The sequence below is a fragment of the Cebus imitator genome, unplaced genomic scaffold (genome assembly GCF_001604975.1).
Source record: "Cebus imitator isolate Cc_AM_T3 unplaced genomic scaffold, Cebus_imitator-1.0 Scaffold267, whole genome shotgun sequence".
Classification (NCBI taxonomy): Eukaryota; Metazoa; Chordata; class Mammalia; order Primates; family Cebidae; genus Cebus; species Cebus imitator.
This window is the reverse complement of record NW_016107582.1, coordinates 1482601-1504706: the sequence shown is the minus strand read 5'-3', so window position 1 is coordinate 1504706 and position 22106 is coordinate 1482601. Positions and strand designations below refer to the sequence as shown.

Here is a 22106-nt window from a genome sequence, read left to right as displayed (position 1 = left end):
ACTTAGGATCACGATGGAAGGGGAAGCAAACATGTCCTTCTTGATGGCAGCAGCAAGGAGAAGTGCTGAGCAAAAGTGGGAAAAGCTCCTTATGAAAGCATCATATCTCATGAGAACTCACTCTCACAAGAATAGCACAGGAAAAACCCACCCTCATGATTCAATTACCTCAAACTGGGTCCCTCCCATGGCACGTGGGGATTATGGGAGCTATGATTCAAGGTGAGATTTGGGTGGGGACACAGGAAAACCATATCAATCATGTCCCCCACAATTCATGTATTTCCTAGAACCTCAGAATAAAATCATATTTAGAAATTGGGTCTTTGCAGATGTAAGTAGGTCAGATGTCATGCTGGAGGCAGGCGGGCCCTACTCCAGTGTGACTGGCATCCTTATGAGAACAGGAGAAGAAACAGACAGAGAGAAAGCCGAGTGACAACAAAGGTAGCGATTGAAGGGACATGTCTACAAGCCAAGAAATGCCAAGGAGAGCCAGCAAACACCAGAACCTGGAAGAGGCAAGGAAGGGGTCTTCCCTGGGATTTTCAGAAAAAGCAGGCCCTGCTGATATCTGTATTTCATACTTCCAGCCTCCAGAACCAGGGGAGAATAAATTGCCGTTGTTTTAAGACACCCACAGTATGGTGCTTTGTTATGCAGACCTTGGAAACTAACACAAACCCAAGCACTGGATTCTCTTCCTCCTGACAGTCAGACAACCCAGAGCTATTTTGCTGGTCAGTCTGGACTTTAGCAAAACAAAAGTCAGGAAGAGACATGTATTCTCAGCACCAGGTCACTGCTGCTTCCCATCTGCTGCTCGATGCCCCGAGGCAGGGCACACTAAGCCCCGTAAGCCTGGGAGGGCAACACACTCAGTGTCTACAGAAACTATCCATGTGGAATTCTTACACATTCCCTTGAAGTCGATGAGGGAAAAATGTTCTTGGATGAGTCTTTCTATTCAAATGTTTCAATTTCCAGATATATTTGAACCCCATATGTCTGGTGTTGTCACCCACTCATGAAAGACTTGAAATCAGAAATAAAGCAAAAAAGATTACTTTGGCCACTGAAAAGTGCAAGTATGGGTCTGTGTGTTTTACTCACCAGGGGAGGGGCTGACACCCCTTCCTCAGGAACAGAGCTTATGTAATTATATGGGTGATTTTGGTTTATCTGTCTCTCTTTAATGGCCTCATGTTCCTCCCTAGGTTTCAAGTGGGGAGTGCGGAGTAGAGAACGTGGAGTGTGGGAAAAAGGTGAGTGAAGAGCTGCAGCCTGTAGGGCCCTTCTGCGAGTCAGCAGCTGGCTAGCAGGAAGCACTTACAGAGGAGAGAGGGTCTGCCTGAGGCCCTTCAAGGCTGGGCAGCTGCTCAGCATTCTGGGCTTTTGTCTTGAGGACCCACACAGACCCTTGCCTTACCTCCCCACAATCCAGCCTTGGCAAATCTACTGCCAGTGTAGACACAGAGAACAACTTCAAGCAGCCCTCAGTTCAGAAACCCAGGGCTGGCCTCATCCTCCCTTCCCTGAAGCCACCTGCCTGCCTCCACCGTCCAGGAGCCAGAGCCTCTCACCGCTCAGCCCCCAAGAGCAGTTCCCTGGGTGAAACCTTGACCCTGATTCTTAAACCCTTCTCCCCTAAAGTCGCAAAGAATGAAATACTTCCCTCCCTTCCCACCCAGTTTCTTCCCCCAACCTTGAAGTTTTCATTTGTGGTTTTCAGATCTGCCCCTTCTCAGGATGATCATGGAAATTTCCATTTGCTTCATGGAGCTGCACCCACAATCCAGAGGGCTTTGCCTTCTTATTTGGTGAAAGCAAGACAATGATGTCTACTGTGTGTAGCAGAGGAGACAGAGTGTACTGAGTAGTCTACTGTGATAGAAGCCATTGTCTTACTGGCATTACATTATTGTAGTTCCTCAAGCCAGAGTGATTTAGTCTGGTATCACACCACCTGCAAGACATCAGTGGACAGTTCAGATTGAGCCTGGTCAAATCTAGTCCAGTTGTTTTTCTTTTTCTTTTTTAAAAAATACACTTTATTTTTTTAGAGTAGTTTTAGGTTAATGGCAAAATTTAGCTAAAAGTACAAAGATTTTCCATATACCACCCACCCCCACTACACACGCACAATCTCTTTTATTAATCTCCCCCACCAGAGAAGTTCCACTTGTTAACATTGGTGAGTCCACATGACACATCATTTTCATCCAGAGTCCAGAGCTCACATTAGGGTTCACCCTTGGTGCTGTATGTTCTGTGGATTTGGGCAAATGTTTAAACACATGTATCCACTGTTATAGTATCATCCAGAGTAGTTTCACTGCCCTAAAAATCCCGTGTTCTGCCTGTCCATCCCACTCTCCTCCCTAGACCCCAGGAACCACTCATTCTTTTAACCTCTCCATAGTTTTACTTGATCCAGAATGTCACTGTTGGAACCATACACTACGTAGCCTTTCTGGATTGGCTTCTTTCACTTAGTAACATGCACGTAAGGTCCCTTCATGCCTTTCATAGATTGACAGCTCTAGTTACCTCTCACCATTTTTCAGTGTAAGATGGGGTTGAGCCTGCTTGCTCCTCCTGCAAACTTCACGTCTCAAATTCCAACTCATAGTGAGTCTCTCCCTCCCTTCCTTCCTTCTTTCCTTCCTTCCTTCCTTCCTTCCTTCCTTCCTTCCTTCCAACTATCATCAATATATTTTAGAGTAAGAATTCAAAAATGAGAATACTGTCACAAAAGACGCACATGTATGTGTTTATCTGAACTTAAAAATTTCCTGGTGGAAAATAAGTCTTATTTGACGTTTGGTTTGACACTGAGGGTGATTAGCATATGTGGCAGATGTTATCTACAGATTGGATCTGTAGTTCCCTGCTTTGATGCATATAATAAAAGAATATGCATTATACAGTACCTTAGAAAATATAGACTCTGCAACTATTTTAACTTATGGTAAAACATTTAGATGTCATCTTTAAAATGTGTGACGAGGCGCAGAGTTTTTAAAGAGTTTTTCAGCAGGATGTGGTGGCTCATGCCTGCAATCCCAGCACTTTGGGAGGCCAAGGTGGGTGGATCACTTGAGGCCAGGAGTTCAAGACCAGCCTGGCCAAAGTGGTGAAACCCTGTCTCTACGAAAAATACAAAAATTAGCCTGGTGTGATGGTGTGCGCCTGTAATCCCAGCTACTTGGGAGGCTAAGGTAGGAGAATCACTTGAACCTGGGAGGCAGAGATTGCAGTGAGTCAAGATTGCACCACTTTACTCCAGCCTGGGCTAGAGAGTGAGACTGTCTCAAAAAAAAAAAAAAAAAAAAAAAAAAAAAAAAAAAAAAAAAAAAAAAAAAAAAAGGTTTTCAAATTATTTCATGGTGCAAATGAGCAAAAATGTTGAGGACTGTATTAGTCAGTGTTCTCTTGAGGGACAGAACTAATAGCATAGAAAAATACATCTATAGGTAAAGGGGAGTTTAATAAGCATTAGCTCCCATGATCACAAGGTCCCGCAATAGGCCATCTGCAGGCTGAGGAGCAAGGACAGCCAGTCCGGGCTCCAGAACTGAAGACTGGAGTCCGGTGTTGGAGGGCAGAAAGCATCCAGCACGGGAGAAAGATTTAGGCTGGGAGGCCAGGCCAGTCTCTCTTTTCACATTTTTCTGCCTGCTTATATTCTAGCTGAGCTGGCAGCTGATTAGATTGTGCCCACCCAGATTAAAGGTGGGTCTGCCTTTCCCAGCCCACTGACTCAAATGTTAATCTCCTTTGGCAACACCATCACAGACACACCCAGGATCAATGCTCTGTATCCTTTAATCCAATCAGGTTGACACGCAGTATTAACCATCACAAGGACCATTAGCTGGAAGCAACTGAGTGAAGGAGCAAATGTGACTTTGTATTTCACACATCAGTTACTCTTCAGGACATCATTGTATGACAACACAGTACACTCATTACCCAGAATAAACCAGAAGATACACATTCTGGTTCCTATCATAGTTAACTAAGGCATATTAATTAGGATAATTAAAATAAAATTTCAGAGTGGTCATCAAAAAATTTACTCATCATCTAGTTCTCTGACTGTGGTAAATGTGGATATACTATATATTTTTAACTGCCTTCTGTGATGTATAAATATTTTGCCATGTAGAGAAGAAAATAGAAAGTACCACTGAGGATAAGGAATGATAAGATTATATCTATTGGTGTTTGATACTCATCTTTGTGGTATTCTTTTCTTTTCTTTTCTTTTTTTGAGATGGATTCTCACTCTGTCTCACCCAGGCTGAAGTGCAGTGGCATGATCTCAGCTCACTGCGGCCTCTGACTCCCAGGTTCAAACGATTCTCTTGTCTCAGCCCTGCTAGTAGCTGGAACTACAGGTATGTGCCACCACTCCTGGCTAATCTTGTACTTTTAGTAGAGACAGGGTTTCAGCATGTTGGCCAGGCTGGTATCCAACTCCTGACCTCAGGTGATCCACCCGCCCCAGGCACCGGAAGTGCTGGGATTATAGACATGAGCCACTGTGCCCAGCCTTTGTCCTATTCTTCACCTAACCCTCGAACTTGGACAAGCAAATTTCCTTGTCAGTCCTTTCTCAGAGTGAGGCAACGTGAGAATTGCATCTGTAGGGCCCAGGGCACAGCAGCACCAGTTCAGCTTCTGCAGCGCACATGATACAGACTTGACTAATATTTTTTGATAACTTAAAAAATGAAAGATAACATGAAAGTAGTAATTCCACTACCTAATAGTGGTTTCCTTTGTAAACTAAAGTCGCTGAGTAAGTCACTGTGTGGCCAACCGCTTAACCACAGAGGAGCTCAATTTCTCTACCTGTCAAAAGGACACACTGAACTAGACAGTCTCTGAGGTCACCTTCCATGTGACTGTTGTCACTTCCCAACAGTCCTTACATGTTGGGATTCTTAGTGATGTCATTATAAAGCTGAAAAGAAGATATGATCGGGAATCATTTCACTTATTCAACTATGATTGCACATCAGAACAAAGATCTTTTAAAGCCCTAGAATGGTTAGGCTGTCGTGTAGAAGCCTTCAGAAAAATGCAAATCTCCTCTTCCCAGAAATAGTTTTCTGGGAACCAATCAAGAAAGGCATCCGAATGTGGCTCTTCCGAAAACTGCTCACTCTTTGGTCAACATGTTTGCTAACTCCTTTTTCTTAGCTTTCTTAGACTTATCAGTCTTTGAACCCAGGTTTTCTCTTCTTTCATTCTCAAATGTTTAGTTAAGAGGTAGAAGGATCATTTTGAGAGGAGGAAAGTGCAGTTTGCCTGAGATCATGTTATTATCCATTAAGTCAATCTAGAGTTGACTGTGTTTCGGGAAGGCTTAAAATGGATTGTGATAAAGGTGAAGTTTGAGGAGAGGCTAGACTCTGGTTGCTGGTGGGTTTGTGGGTAGAGCACTTGGGACAGGGTCTGGGGGAGGCCCGCTGTCACTGCTGAGCTATCCAGCATGGTGGACGGATCCCAGCTCTTCTCCCGTTTTCAGAAGGCGGATATAAGTTGCTGCTTATGCCTGCCTAGCAGACATTCAGAAAGCAATAAAAAAGAACTATTTTCATCCAGCCAGTGAGTCCTATATAGGAGCTCCAACAATGAGGAATTTAAAAGGCTCACCTGCACATCAGAGCTTCCAGAGCCCTAGAATCAGAAAGTTGTTTTGAGAACAGATTGCAAGAATACATTCATTTCCAAGTTCCCAGGATACAGAAGATTTGTTTTCTTCTACCACTTTACTTCTCATTAATAAATACCATATAATAAGACGACTGAAGTGGCAAAGTACCTCAGCCTGCCTGGGCCACTCTGTGTTGCTCTGAAGTGGGGCAAGACTCTGGAATTAGGAAAAAAATGCTTAATTGCTGCTTAGAAGTTGCTGTAAGGTTAGAGCATCCAGGAAAGGGATGGAAGTGCTAAAAACTGCCTCACGACATTTTCCTTTTTTTCCTGTAGAATTTTTTTTTTTTTTTTTTTTTTTTTTTTTTTTTTTTGAGACAGAGTCTTGCTCTGTCGCCCAGGCTGGAGTGTAGTGGTGCAATCTCAGCTCACTGCAACCTCCACTTTCCGGATTCAATCAATTCTCCTGCCTCAGTCTCCCGAGTAGCTGGGATTACAGGCGCCTGCCACCACACTCAGCTAATTTTTGTATTTTTAGTAGAGATGGGGTTTCACTGTGTTGGCTAGGCTGGTCTCAAACTCCTGACCTCATGATCCATCCGCCTTGGCCTCCCAAAGTGCTGGGATTACAGGTGTGAACCACCATGCTCGGCCTTTTTCCCACAGAAATTTTTAAGAGTTCCATTTCTTGCGAACCATTACAGGATGATGACAGGTCTAGATATTAAGAATTCCATTAAAATGTCTTCCCCGAGTGAATACCCTTCCATGCCCAAGGTAGCCCCAAGTGGTATATTCTGTGACACAGACTCTGCCTCAAATCTCAGTACAAAACAGAATAAAATAAGAATTCTGGACATCGTGAAAATATCAACCTGGAGAGGCCATTTATAACTAAAAATAAAAACAAGTGTCCTTACTAAACAGAACTTGGGATCTGAGAAGCTGTGAAAAGTTGGTTGCTGGATGTGATGTGATAAGAAGAAAGGAATCTTAGATCAAAGACTTCAGTCTTTAAGATTTACATTTAGAAAGGAAGAATCTTAGAATCAAAGAAAGGTCAGGCATGAATGTAATGAATATAGTCAGACAGCCTGAAAGAGTTTCTGGTCCTTCGATAAGAATGCCCCACTTATCTTTCTCTTTGTATTACCTTGCATTGCACCAGGCACATGGTAAGCGTCCAATATTTGGATACAGGGATAAGTTTTTAAGTGAACGCTGATGCTGCCTTTGCTCTAGGGCCCTAACACCCCTGGGCAGGTGTAGATAGAGTACAAACAAGCATCTAACAGGTCACAGAAACTGCACAGAGCAATTGACAAGAGCAACTCTGAGGATTCAAGTGGCTGTCTCTTTCCCCAGTAGACTGTTACCAACTCAGTCTCCCTCCTCTGACCATTGCATTGGAAGCCTGCTCTTCCTTCCATCTCTCAAAAGGGGGCAGCAGACAAGAGAAAATTCAGGTTCCTGACCTGCTGTGAGCAAAGCTACCCCACTCCCATGAATGATGTAATGCAGATTTCCCAAACTGTGTTCTTTTAAAAGTTAGTGGGTTTTTTAAAAATTTTTTTTGCAGGGAAATTATGAATCCAAAATTTAAAAGTGTGAGGAAATCTACACTAAAACTGTTTCTACATGTATACTGCAACAGTTCTCAGACATGAAACTTTTTTTATGCCTTGAGAACAAAAAGCATATAACGTGAAGAATTTCTCAAACTTTCTGAACCATGAAACAGCCTCCTCCTTTTTTAATTCCACAGACAGTCTATTGACATCTCAATGGTCATACAAGGTCTGCAGAAGATGAGTTTGGAAGCTCTGTCCTAGCAAGTCTCATCCTATTTTCAAGCTGAAGCTGATTCTCTCGGCTTTCAGGTATCAGCTCTCTTTGCCAACAGGAAGAGAAGGATCTCGACTTTGACCAGTGCCATTTCATGGAGTAGACTTCTCTGAAGATGCAGCTTGAAGGATGGAAATATACCCCGATCCTTTACACATGCCCTTTCTCCTCCTGGTAGCTATCTCACCACTCCTGAGGGGGTAAGGGCAACCCCAGGTTTTCACCTGGGAGTTAAAGATCTCACCAGGGAACTCCAATTGTGTGTGGAAGTCTATGAAATGTTGAGTCAGGCCATGCTATTGTAAAGACTGGTGGTGCCTGGACCTTTCTGGTTTTTCACCACAGTTTCAGTTGCCAGTCTCCTGTCATATGCTGCTTCCAGCCTTATTTAGAAAGGGAGAGCATGGTTTGAATGGATAAACAAATGGATGAAGCATTACCTCGATTCTCTTCTACAGTTGCTATTACTGTTGCCTTGGTGAACAGTTCATATTTATATAGCACCTTAATAGTTTTTAAGATGTTTTCAAATACTTCAACTGATTTTATCTTAACTAAAATCCATTGAGAGAGTTTATGTTAGGGAATCTTTGTACTCTGGGTAACAACGCTAGCCAAAAATGAATTTGTTGCTTGGCCTTTGAGTGGTTTATAGAACTGAAGGGAAAAATAAGAACAAAGTCTTGGGAAAAAGTAGAATAGCTCAGGAGAAACTGGTCATATAAACTGATGGTCTTTTTTGAGACTGTTCTATCCAGATGTAGTCTAATGCTACCTCTCAAGAGGGATAGAATATTTAATTGTCATTGCAGGTAGAGCGTGGTGAACATTAATCGGCAGGTACATCAAATTGGCAGGCAATATGCAATTCCCCCTTCCCCCACCATGAAAAAAAATTACAGGAATATTGCCAAAGGAAGAGAGCTTGGCTTCTGGGAGAGCAATTGACAGCTTTATATGAGGCAAGTGTATGTCTCCCTGTCTTAGAGATGATGAAACTGAACCTAAAGCAATTATTAGACTTGCCCAAAGTCATGGATAATAAAGTTCCTACATTAGAGTTTATATTCTTTTACTTCTGAACCAATATTTTTTTTCTTCCTTTTTTTTTTTTTTTTTTTNAATCCACCCACCTTGGCCTCCCAAAGTGCTGGGATTACAGGTGTGAGCCACCAAGCCCAGCATATTTTTTTTTTGGACACAGGGTTTCACTCTGTTGTCCAGGCTTCAGTGCAGTGGTGCGATCTCAGCTCACTGCAACCTCTGCCTCCCAGGCTCAAGTGATCCTCCCACCTCAGCCTCCTGAGAAGCTGGAACTACAGGCATGTACCAACACAACTGGCTAATGTTTGTATTTTTTGTAGAGATGGGGTTTCACCATGTTGCCCAGGCTGATCTTGAACTCCTGACCTCAGGTGATCCTCCTGCCTCGGCCTCCCAAAATGCTGGGATCACAGGTGTGAGCCACTGTGCCCTGCCCCCAAATTTTTTCTGTTATTACTTTATACCCCTATGGATTCCCTTGTATGCAGCAACAGCTATCATTTATTGCAGATGACTGTGGTCAGATACTGTTCTAAATACTTTCTATATATTAATTCATTTAATCCTCACAAGAACCGTATGAGATGGCTGCTATTGTTGTCCTTATCTTTTAGAAAAAAGGAAACTGAGTCATTAAAGAGGTTATAGAGCTCGTAAATGGTACAGCCAGAATTAGAACCGAAACTAGTCCTAGACTCTACTTTCAAAATGATGCTGCAATGAAACCACATAAGATTGATGGGAAGTTTGATTGTGTATATCCTTTTCTCCTTCCTCCTTTTCTCCTGGATTTCTTTAAATACATATTTAGTGAGCAACTCAAGGTTTCAGGCACCCTGCCAAACTCTGAAGGAGTGTGAACAAGGTGGTCATGACCTTGTGCTCACAATGTTGACAGACTAATAGGGAAAACAGATTAGTAAGTTATCACAGCACTCAGTTTAATGCTCCATCCATGAGAGCAATATGTGCCCTAGGAGCAGAGAGGAGAGCACTTGGCCCAGTCCAGGGGAGGAAGGTCAGAGCAGACCGAAGCACCTTGCAAATGCGGATGGGTAGGGAGTGAGGGGAGATAGAAAAGAGGATATCAGTCAGTCCCTCAGCATAGAAGGGCAAGTATAAAACACAGCCATGGCCAGGCACAGTGGCTCATACCTGTAATTTCAGCACTTTGGGAGGCTGAGGTGGGTGGATCACCTGAGGTCAGGAGTTCGAGACCAACCTGGTCAACATGGTGAAACCCCGTCTCTACTAAAAATACAAAAGCTTAGCTGGGCATGGGTATGGTGGTGGGTACTTGTAGTCCCTGCTATTTGGGAGGCTGAGGCAGAAGAATCGCTTGAACCCAGGAGGTGAAGTTTGCAGTCAGCTGAGATCAAGCCATTGCACTCTAGCCTGGACAACAAGAGTGAAACTCCATCTCAAAAAAGAAAAACAAACAAACACAGCCAGACCTCATAGAAAACCCGAAGCAAAGACCATTGTCATGGGGCCACAGGGTCCTGCCTCTGCTTCACTCTGTGAGTTTCCATTCTCCAGCACTCACCCTTCTTTGATCATGCATGTCTCTTTTGATCCTGCTTCAGCTTACACGAGCTTTGGTCTGCTAGGGCCCTGACCTGAAGCCCCACCTCATATGATCTATTAATCCAAACATTCACTATGATGCTGGATATAGCAGAGTGGCCCTCTCAGCATCCATCCTGCCTTCCCTCCCACTGGAGAGACTAGAAAGCTACATTTCCCAGGTTTCCTTGCGATAGGGCTGTAGATATCAGTTAGATGCACCTGCACAAAGTTAAGTATGATGAGAGTGTTTTGTTTTCTGTTTTTTGTTTTCCTCTTTGGGTAGTTTCTGCTATCCTAGGGAATCAGGCAGATATGAGATTTTCCTGAGTTGGCATTCCAGTATCTATAGCTTCCTAAAGAATGCAGGTATGAGAGCAGAAATGGTCTGATCTCTGGGTTTAAACAATGCATTCCTGAACTCATTGCTCCATTGGGCAGCTTAGATGTAAGAGCCCAGCTGATGAGTCAGCTCTGTATTATTCTGGGAGTCATTCCTGAATGCTTGGAATCTTTCAGGCTTTCCAATGAAAATATAAGCACCCAATTCTCTGTGCTAAATTTTTTCCTACTTAAAGTTCATGTACTGAACTCTGATTGATATAACCATCCCTAACTTAATCGGTGAGGAAAAGGATGTGAAAGAGAGGACCCTAGCCTGTCCTGTTGGCTCCCTGAGCATAAAGCATCTAACCCTGGTTAATTTAGTTTTGCTGGAGGCTGGCAGGGGCAGGAGCAGGTGGGGAGATGGGAACCACAATAAGGTGGGAGACAAGTGTGTCTAAAAGAATATCAGGTCAAGGAGGCAATGATTGGCTTCACTACCATATAGTTCATGAGGGGACCAGATTGCAGAGTTCAAGTCAGAAAGTGGTGAGAGATGGATGTGGGGGGATCAGTCCATGCAAGACCCTGTGGGGTATTTTAAGTCTCGTGAAGAAATTTAGACCAATCCTAAGAACAACTAGAAGTTGGAGAAAAGTTTAAAACAACTGGAAGCCATTTATGTGTTCAGATTTTAGAAAAAAACTCTTGGCATCACTATGGAAAATGGGCTTGGGAAGGCAAGAATGCCCACAGAAAGACCTGTTAGAGGCTATTGCAGCTCTCCCCATGGGAGATTATAAAGTGGCCTGGATTTAGAGACTGGTGGTGGGGTGGGGAAAACTGAATGGAGGTTCGAGGTTTTTAGTAGAAATCGTCATCTGGAAAGGACTATATTTCTCCAACATAGGGGCAGACCCAGATTTTATGGGGCCTGAGATTTATAAAATTTAGGGATCACTGTTTTAAAAAATAATAATACGAAAAAATGAAAGTGAGTATTTGTTTTGATAAACTACAGTTTAAAAAAAATTAAAGCCAGGCATGGTGGCTCACACCTGTAATCCCAGCACTTTGAGAGGCTGAGGCGGGCAGATCACCTGAGGTTGGGCATTAGAGATCAGCCTCACCAACATGGAGAAACCTCATCTCTAACTAAAAAATACAAAAAATTAGCCTGGCATGGTGATGCATGCCTGCAATCCAAGCTACTCGGGAAGTTGAGGCAGGAGAATCACTTGATTCTGGGAGGCAGAGGTTGCGTGAGCTGAGATTGCAACATTGCACACCAGCCTGGGCAACAAGAGGAAAATTCCATCTCAAAAAAACAAAAACAAAAAAAGCCTGAGACAGGGCATCTAGTTCTCCCACTCAGGCTGGGGTGCAATGGTGTGATCTCAGCTCAGTGGCATGATCTCAGCCCACTGAAGCCTTGGCCTCCCAGGCTCAGGTAATCCTCCTGCTTCAGCCTCCGAAGCAGCTGGGACTACAGACATATGCACGCCCAGCTACCTTTTGTATTTTTCGCAGAGACAGAGTTTCGCCATATTGTCCACGCCAGTTTCAAACTCCTGGGCTCTAGCGATCTGTCCATCTTGGCCTCCCAAATTGCTGAAATTGCAGGCATGAGCTACCATGCCTGGCAATAAATTACAAATGATAACAAGCTGCCAAGCATTCCAAAAATTGTGTAATCCCGGAATTGCTTGATACACTTCCATAATACTTTTTTCCCTTCATTTTTTGATTGCATACTTTTTGGCCTTTCTTTCATAACACAATTTTTTTGTGACATTATTTTCTATATAGAGAAAATAAAAGAATCCAGTCTGTCTTCTAGCATGGCCTCTGCCATGGCCCTAAGAGCTGTAGGACAGGGTCACATTGAGAGATGGCCTCTAGCCCTGGGCTTTTCCATCTTCGTGTCACATGAGTGACAATGTGGGATATGTGCAACATGAGATGGCATAGTGAGTAGCAAGAGAATTCCTGCAAGTCCTTTCTGTACTGACAGCTAGTGAGAGCTTAACTGTATATGGTTAAGCGCTTGTGAGCTATCCATAAGAAACCAAAACCAGGCCCAGTACAGTGGCTCACACTTGTAATTCTAGCACTTTGGGAGGCCAAGGCAGGTGGATCACTTGAGGTCAGGAGTTTGAGAACAGCCTGGCCAGGATGGTGAAACCCCATCTCTACTAAAAATACAAAAAAAGGAAAAATTAGCTGGGCATAGTGACGCACACCTGCAATCCCAGCTACTTGGGAGGCTGAGGCAGGAGAATTGCTTGAACCCGGGAGGCAGAAATTGCAGACAGCTGAGATTGTGCCACTGCACTCCAGCCTGATTGACAAAGTGAGACTCTGTCTAAATATATATATATTTCTAACTTAACTGATCTTAAGTCAGATCCCAAATATTCCATGGCCACCCTTATGCCACATGACACAAAGGAAACTAGACATTGCTGGCCAGGTGCAAAGTGTTAGTGGTCTTAAATGATTGCAGTTATTCATTTTTGCAATTTTTACAAAAACATGTAATTACATAAATGCTTTGCTGGTGCCTCCCAGGGCCTTGGAAGGGCTGGTGTGAATAAGGGGCCCTGCCACTTACACTTCATTAGCTTCCTGATTAATCTGCCTCTGCACACATGAGAAACGATGTTATCTAGTTGAGTCCAGTGTCATTCCTAGTTCTTGGTTTAAAGGAAAAGAAACCAACTCCAACTTGCAAACTGTAGTCAAGAATAACTCCCCAAACCCTGCTTTGGGCTAATCTAGCCACCCTGAGCACATACCTAACAGCATATATCTAGCAACTCTGACATTAAATATTTTGGCCAGAGCCACTGTGACCATTCTCGGTGGAATGTGGGTCTCGTAGATCCTCCTACTTTGTGCCACAGCTTCTGATGCAAAATCCACGGTGTATGAACTGCTTGGCAGAGCCTGGTCTTAAGTGAGAAAAGGAAGTCTCAGGCCTTTCCAGCTTCTGTTTAGGAGATGGGTTCCTCCATGCAGGGGGGAATTCCCAACACAGGAAGGGTCTTCAGGTCCTCGGCAGCCTAGAAGAAAATAAAAGCCCACGACAAGCTCTAACATGTCCACCCACGCTGAAATGTAGTGAGTTCATCTTAAGAAGCTGAGCACGAGGTTTCACATTTCAGTAGGCTTTCTGCTCCGAAATTTCCCTGGGTTATTCAGATTATTTAAGCTTGGAAAGTAGTCATTTTCTGTCCTCATTGACATGTAATGAAAGCGGACCAGAACCCCCAAACCAATAACTACTGCGTGTAGTCATGTATGAACAAGCAACTTTTTCTGACTTTGTGGTATCAAAGGCAGGTTAATCTCAAGGAGAGGGTTAATCATTGAACAGCTTTTTTGTTAAAGCCCTCTATCCAAGGGCCTGGCAATTGAACTGAGGGAGATTTTTAAATTAAAAATAATTTATTTGGAAAAATATCGAATCAAAGGAAGAACAGTACTCCTTCTATGTAGTTGGGCTACGAAGACAGGACATAGGCCAAACTAACAGATACGACATTGGCATGATTTAAAGGGAGACGATAATTTGAACAGCTCCATCAGTTGTCCAAATGTACCTTTGAGCAAATGAGCAAAAGCTGCCTTTTCTTCAAGACATTAGTATTGTCATATTCTGGAAAGTTTGCTTTATAAATAAGCAAACTTCAGTCTGCAAATGAGAATGACTCACTTAGAGTTGTACAGTGTCCAAATTGCACAATGGTAAATGGAAGCCATAAGTATGAAGAACTTTTCTTCAAATTTATATCTATTATATATACAATACGATAGAAACATTAAGCAAACAACTTTTAAGACAGTACTTTTTACACATGATTTACCAGCCCAACTTATTAATAATTTTCAGTCGCTCCAAGTTTCCTTCCAGTCTCTAACAATAGGCACATATAGTTTTAAAAATTATTGTAACAGTAATGAGGATGCAACTTTCTGTGTGTCACTTTGATTCCCCCACTTAAAATCATTGAAAAAACAATTTCTTGCATTGCTACATTGCCTTTCTTTTAATGATTTATCACATTATATCAAGTGAATGCCATAATGAATTTAGCCATACTGACTTTGTAATTTGAGGAACTTTAATCAACATGTTATGATTGATAATATTCTACATCCAAGGAAAAAGTTATAATGAAAACTTTCATATAGAGGAGTTATTTAGATAGTGTAAACAGGTGAAATAATAAATATCCTCCCAAACAATCACACTAAGATGAATATTTTATTGGAATAAGTCTAAACAAGAAGTGAATTTGTACTTGGAATTTTTTTTGTTTGCATAAAGATTGTATTTCTCCATTTGTGTTTATGCTGTAATGAGCCATCATAGAAGGTTCATTCCACATCAATGTACTGCAACAGGGTGCACTGCGGAGAAGCAATAGGGTGTAGTGAAAAACATGTGGGTTTTGGAATCAGATGGACTTGAACTGCTGTGCTCTGAAATGTTATGTTCTGCAAAAAAAGACTTGTGCAAGAATGCTCATAACAGTTTTATTTGTAATAGCAAAAAATTGGAAACAATCCAGATGTCCATCAATAGGAAAATGGATAAACTGTGGCATGTTCATCCATATAACACTATTCACCCATAAAGAAAATAAACTACTAATATATATAAAAACATGGATGGGTATCAGAATTATGCTCAATGAAAGAAGCCTCGCACAAAACTGCATTCTCTATGGTTCCATTATGTGAATGAGGGTTTAGAACAAGCAAAGGTAACCTATGTGAAAAAATATCAGAAAATCGGTTGCATCTAGAAATTTTTTGTCTCAAAAAAAAAAAAACAAAAACTAAGCAAGTATTGAACTCGATTGAAAATATGCATTCAGAAAGCAGAGAGGAGGGCCAAAATGTTATAGGCAATTATTATATGAATTTTAACATTTAAAAACTAAGTTGTTATTTAGCTCACTAAAAGCTCTATTTGTGAGCATTCATTTATCTAACAAATATTTATTAAGTGTCTACTGCATGCCTGGCATCGTGCTGGGAGCTGGACAAATGTGCAAGATAGAAATAGGTGGCTGCCCTCTTGGAACATACATTCTAATATTGCTAAAGTTGATTGAATTTACAGGGATCAGTCTGCTAGCCAGCAAATACTTACTATTTGCTGAGTGCCAGGCATGCAGAATACTATAATAAACCAAACAAACATAGTCCGTACTCTCACAAAGTTTGCAATCTAGTAGAAAAGGCAGATTTATGGCCGGGAGCGGTGGCTCACATCTGTAATCCCAGCACTTTGGGAGGCCGAGATGGGCGGATCACAAGATCCGGGGTTCAAGACCAACCTGACCAACATAGTGAAACCCCGTCTCTCCTAAAAAATACAAGAATTAGCTGGGTGTGGTAGCACACGCCTGTAATCTCAGCTACTCAGGAGGCTGAGGCCCGAGAATCACTTGAACTCGAGGCGGAGACTACAGTGAGCTGAGATTGTGCCACTGCAATCCAGCCTGGGTGACAGAGCAAGACTCCGTCTCAAAAAAAAAAAAAAAAAAAAAAAGGCAGATTTAATCGAATCACTGCATGTAATTATATTGAATGCACTACAGTGTACAAAAGACTGGGAAGGAGAAGTCCAGAGTTCTTAACAAAATTGAGGCAGAGTTTCCCACTCTAGTCTGGTTGAAAAACATTTTCTCCCTTAAACTTTTCTCTGAGTTAAGACAATGAGATAAATAGAAACAGAGCTTGATATAGTCAGTGACCCAGGTCAGGTCACCAGGGGAATAAAGAACAGATTATGAGCACCAGGAGGTGATGACGGCAGTTCCATTGCTGAATATTCCTTTTGACACCTGGTGGACTTACTGTGCCTGTGGAGCTCCTGTATAGTTTAGCTACAAAAAACGAGTAAGAACTGTTCAGCTGCTTTTAACCATAGTGAAGTATTCTGGAATTAGGTTTGTCTTCTGCCTGGTCAAGCACTATAGCAAACACTCTAACACTCCCATGCAGCCAAGAAGCTGCTAGAGACACAGGTCGTGGGATCACGAAACAAAGCAACGATACAACGAACCCATTTCAAGAACGTTTTCCCACCACTGAGGTCATTGGTTCTGAGCAGAAAGAAGATAGAAGCCAAGAGAATATAGAGAACTCATAGGAAATATATGTGTCTTACAGATATAAACTGGAGCTCCTATATAATCGTAATGCACCCTGGGAACAAACAAATGAGTTGCTTAAAACCATCGTTGCATTACACATTCTTTAGTGGGGACAACTGATGTGTGGGATTCTGAACTTCTCACCCTCTTAGTCAGAAGGGGCCTGGATTATGCTTGGAGGACTTCCATTTTCCAGCACTACCAGCAGACATACAGTGGGTGCATAATAAATACTAGTTGAATCACTATAGGGTTGTTCCCATTTGCTATCTGATTCTCTGAAAGATAAAAAAAAAATAGGACTATCTAGTGATGAGCAAAGGAAATGTACAAATAAGTGAATTTAGAGCTTTGCTGTGATTCAGTTAAAACATTGAAAGGAAGTAACAAAAAATTAACTTCTGCTTAAACAAGCACAAATTTGTTTTCCTGTCCAGAGAAATGCTTAGGACTAAAAGCCATATTTCATGGCATCTTCTTAAAGTCAAGTAGATCTGAAAGTGTACGAAGCCAAGAAAATCAGAGGACAAGGCTGGGAAGTTAGAATATAGGAGAGTTACAGTTTCAGACCTCCTGGATTCGTAATCTCAGCTCTACCACTGTTAAGCTGTGAGATTATAGGCAAGTTACCCAACCTCCATTTCCTCTTCTGTAATGCTGGTCCTGCCTCAAAGGTATCATTTGAGTTATTGTGCTTAGCACAATTTCTGGCACATAAGCCCTCCATACATGCTGGGTTTTATTCCAAATGATTTTTAAGATGATCTCAATTTCCTCTAAAAGGTTTTTTAATAAATATAATTTGCTGAATAAATAACTGAAGATAGGATGTCATAACCCTGTAAGATTTTTTATAAATATATTTACAAATCAGAAAAAGATCCTCTCTCTCATGCCCTGATTGCTCTTCAGATTACAAGACCACCACATCCACACAATGGGCCACTTAATCTGGCCTCTCTGAGTAGGGAGTATCCTCCTCCTACCTAGGCAAACATGAAACCTAACAGAAGATTCAGTGTTAATTTCTTAAAGACAATTCTGCATTAAAAAATGGATTACTTTGCTATAACCTCAGGATATTAAAAAGTCTAAAGAATCTTTGTATTCTGAGTTTGCGTATTCTTGGTCTCAGGCTTTGATTAATCTGACAGGCCTTGGAGAGAAAGATATAGGTTTTTACCTAGATCAAAATCAGGTTGAAACAATAAAGGTATTTTATGCTTTGTGTAAGCTGGTAAATACTATGGCTTTTGGAATAACAGTCTTGCTGAAAAATTGACACACTTTTCTTTCTGGTATGTCTTTGCATAAATTGTTCTTCTTTCTGCAAGATCAACTGATACCATCTGTGAGTATTCCATCCCCACTCTCAGCTTGCATTTAAATCTGCATGTTTCTTTTCTCTGCCTCTTTTCAAAGGTGCTAGAATACAAGAGCTACCCTTAGCTAATGGCCAAACACTGCGCCTGAGCTCCCTTTCTTTTAACCCCTTGCTTCCCACTCTGCATCTAAAGGCAAAAACAATCCTCTGACCCGCGGCCCTCCCCCTGCCTGTGATAGGCTGCTTGGAATAGCAACAGCCTGTGTCACCGAAAAGGGCAAAGCCTTCGGAAATAGAAACAAAGTTGGTCACAAATCACATTAGCTTTGCCCGAAGTTTTTCCCCACACTCTTCTTTAGCGTGCTACTATGGGGAAAGTGACCACTTCTGGCAGCGGAGGTGGTCGGGGCGGTTTGGTAGCGGGGGAGCGGCTGTAACTTCTACGTGACCATGGTACCTGTTGAAAACACGGAGGGCCCCAATCTGCTGAACCAGAAGGGGACAGCGGTGGAGACCGAGGGCAGCTACCGAGCCAGCGGCAGCCGGCATCCTCCCTGGGCGAGAGGTAAAGTGAGCCTGCAGGGCTCAGGTGACCCGCAGAGGAGCAAGCTGAACTCGCCTCCCAAGTCGTGTGTGTGTGTGTGTGTGTGTGTGTGTGTATGTGTGTGTGTGCACGCCGCGCGCGCGCATATGGACACGCTGCATGCGTGGAGGGAAGGGGACAGGATCTGGTGGGACGTGAGATAGCTCGGAGCTGTAATGTTGTGATGATCGAAGTCTTGGTGCGTGCCAAGAAAATGCAGGTTACACATCCACCACTGGTATGATGGGTCCCCTTGATTGTGTTTACATAATACAATGTATGGATCTTTTTCATATTGGAGAGGTCCTCCTGCAAAGATAGCCTCATTTGTAAACACACACAGGCACACGCATGCCCACACTTTTTCATTTATTGTCACAAATGGACGCTGTATCACCAGTTGACATTATAACCACTGTTTTAAAAATCAGTATTTTAAACAGGCTTCATAAAATTATTAGTTATGTAATCAATGAGAACACAAACTTCCTTTTTAAATTCCCAGCACGTTTGTGACGGATTTGAGCGTTATTCAGAGACTGAAACGCTTGCTTTGCGGGGTTCTGCCTTCTTTAAAACTGGCCTTGCAAACTGAGGTTTGTTTGCTGTGTTGTCCTTCTGGAGGTGAAATTTGGAAAAGTTTTAATTCATTTCAGTGATCTTTGCTAAATCAGAGGCTGTTCTTCACTTCCATATTTACTGTTTCCACAAACACATTGTGCACTTTTTGCTGCCTCTTCCTGTTCATTTAGTATGTGGTGAAAGGAATTGAAAGTACTTGAAATATGAAATGACAACAAACACAAATAATCTCTTTCCTACTACTTTCCTCAGCTGTGTCTTCTTAATCAGATGTTACATTCCCAAGCAGCATATAGGAATTTCATGCAAAATCCAATACATTAAATGATACAAAAGACATTTATTTGCCTTTCTCTTGGGAATGGTCCTAACACTGATGTTTGCCTTGCGGGTTTGTCTGATCTTGCGGAATTGAACCTGTGATCGAGGCAGGAAGCGGCCCTCTTCAGGAGTGGAGAAGCCCTCCATCTTCCATGTCTTGCGCTCAGGTTTCTCTTGCTTTCTCACTTCCCATCAAGAATGAGGCCGGGCGTGTTGGGTCATGCCTGTAATCCCAGCACTTTGGGAGGCCGAGATGGGCAGATCACTTGAGGCCAGGAGTTCAAGACAAGCCTGGCCAACAGAGTCGAAACCCCATCTCTACTAAAAATACAGAAGAAAAAGAAAATAGTTGGTCATAGTGGCACATGCCTGTAATCTCAGCTACTCGAGAGGCTGAGGCACAAGAATTGCTTGGACGTTACAGTGAGCTAAGATCGCGACACTGCACTCCAGTCTGGGTGACAGAGCAAAACTCTGTCTAGAAAAAAAAGAATATCTGGGATCATTTTTCAATATGGTCTGCTCTCTCTTATGCAAAGGCACTCTTTTCTTTGAGTGCTTGCTACTCACTACTAACTGGCCCACAAGTTCCCTAAGAGGAGGCAAGGAAAATTTATATTTGGAGATAAAGGGAAAGAGTTGCAAAGTTATTTTCTCCAAATTCCTGGGAATATGAGCTACAGTGTAGACTGCAGAGCAAGCTGAGGTGGTGATGTTAACAAAAGGGCCGGCTAAATAGAGTCAGTGATACTGTCACAAAGAAGATGAAAAGAAACTCTGCCTAGGAAGGGCCTTTGTAGTAGCCATTAAAAATGGACTGTTTATTTTGATATGGCTTTGAAGGTACAATGTGCTTTTAATAGCTTTTATTGTACAAGTTCACAATTATCCAGAAGAAAGATCATGTGTATTTACATTTACAAAAGTTGGATACATGCACAAAATTCAACTTAAAGTGCAACTATTTATGTTGTTGTAAAGAAACAATTAATGAATAAGTACCGTAAATGATCTTTCAAATTTAATTTGAAATGAACTTTTACTATATAAGAGAAAGCCTAAATGTTTCCTTAAAATGTCAGATGAATACAACTTTGATTTGTGCTACATATAATATGCATTTAGATGAATGCAAACCTTTTATTTCCTACTTTTGTAAATTTTCTTTACTTGTCTTAAACGTCTTTTGGCACCCAAAAGCAATTATACGTACATATGTATAAATGAATTCATAGTGCAGACTTGCTGTATGGTTTTCACAAGTTACTTGAAGTCTCCATTCATTAATACTGGGATTGTATCTTCATCTATCTTATGAAAGTGTTGAGATTTAATGAGATAATATTTATCAAATACTCCTTTGGCTTCTTTATATTTTAAACTTCTATAGGTGCTTTCATCTAAGAAATTCAGAGTATTTAAATTATACTCAACATTATCATAATATTTCTGCATTTGAAGGTAGCAAGCTTTTCTATATTCCTAGGTGGAAAAATCAAAGCATAAAGAGGAATGAGTTATGTAACTCGGGACAAGGTGATTAAATCATGTGAGATACTGAAAAACAACAGCCAAAAGACAACCCCCTAAGCTCTGCAGTTGAACTCCCTTGATGCTACTGTGCACAATGAAAAATTTTGGCAGGTCTTTCTTGACTAACCCTCTTTAACTGAAAAGAATGCTTTGTTCCAACTACTAGAAGCTAATGAACTTAATTCATTTTCAATAAGCTGTGACTCAAACTGGTGGCATTTTTAGTAAATTTTTTCAGCTTTCATGGACATGGTCCAATCCATCTTATTATAGGGCAGAAGTAAGCTCAGTTTGAAATTCTAGTGCCTAGAGTTGACAACAGATATAGGTGATGTGAGATACTAGATGGCTAGAGCATCTCACGCAAGGGAAACCGGAGGTCAGAGGATGTGTGATTGGCCCAAGGTCACACAGAGGATAGTCCAGAATTGACCCGGGTGGGCTCTGGCCCAGGAGATTCAATACCGATTTCTTCTTCTTTAGCTCCCAGGCTTCCTTTATTTCATGATCCAAACAGTTGGCTGGGGAGAGAGGCCTCTTTAGTTTCCCTTAACCCCCATGTGCCCAAAGGTTCAGAAACCAAGAACAGTATTTACTGTATGAGTGCAGGTGGTCAGCACTGCAGAACTATCTGGCCCTGGGACCCCGAACATGAAGAACGGGACCCAGCTGAAAGGATGGTCCTTCATCCCCTCTGAAGATGCCACAGTCTGGAATTTAGGAAATACACACTTTGGCTCAGCAGATGAACATTCTAAGGCAGTTGTTCCCAAACACTTTTAAAGCTGTGAACTCCTTTTTCCTAAATAAAAGCTGGGCAGGTGGTGAGTATGTAAGATGTGACTGTAACTATGTTCCTACTGAGTGCTATTTTCCCGGGTTAAGCTTAAACTGGGCCCCCTGGAATTTCGTCAGGCCTGGCTTTCTCAGGCTTGGTCAGTTGGCTGTAGGGGAAGTCAACTTGTAAGAGAGACAGAGGAGACTTTTGGAAACAAACTCATCCCCAGGGAAGAGAAAGTCAGGCCAACCAGCTTGACCTGATGTCAGTGCTTTGGTTGTGAGAAGACAAATTCTAGTAAGAGGCCGGTTACCTTGGGCAGACCTGGGCATCTCAGAGTTTTTGAGATGCTGGGCCATTCCCATT

At 42.1% G+C, this 22106-nt stretch overlaps 1 protein-coding gene across 1 annotated transcript in view; it reads left to right on the top strand.

The window, feature by feature from the left end:
* The first annotated feature begins 18195 nt into the window (after nucleotides 1–18195).
* SLC2A12 (solute carrier family 2 member 12) overlaps nucleotides 18196–22106 on the top strand; it is a 69375-nt gene continuing 65464 nt past the window's right edge. Inside the window, exon 1 of the mRNA XM_017500633.2 lies at nucleotides 18196–18508. Within this exon, the coding sequence (XP_017356122.1) occupies nucleotides 18394–18508 (115 nt within the window). The 5' untranslated portion in view covers nucleotides 18196–18393. The remainder of the gene's footprint in view (nucleotides 18509–22106) is intronic.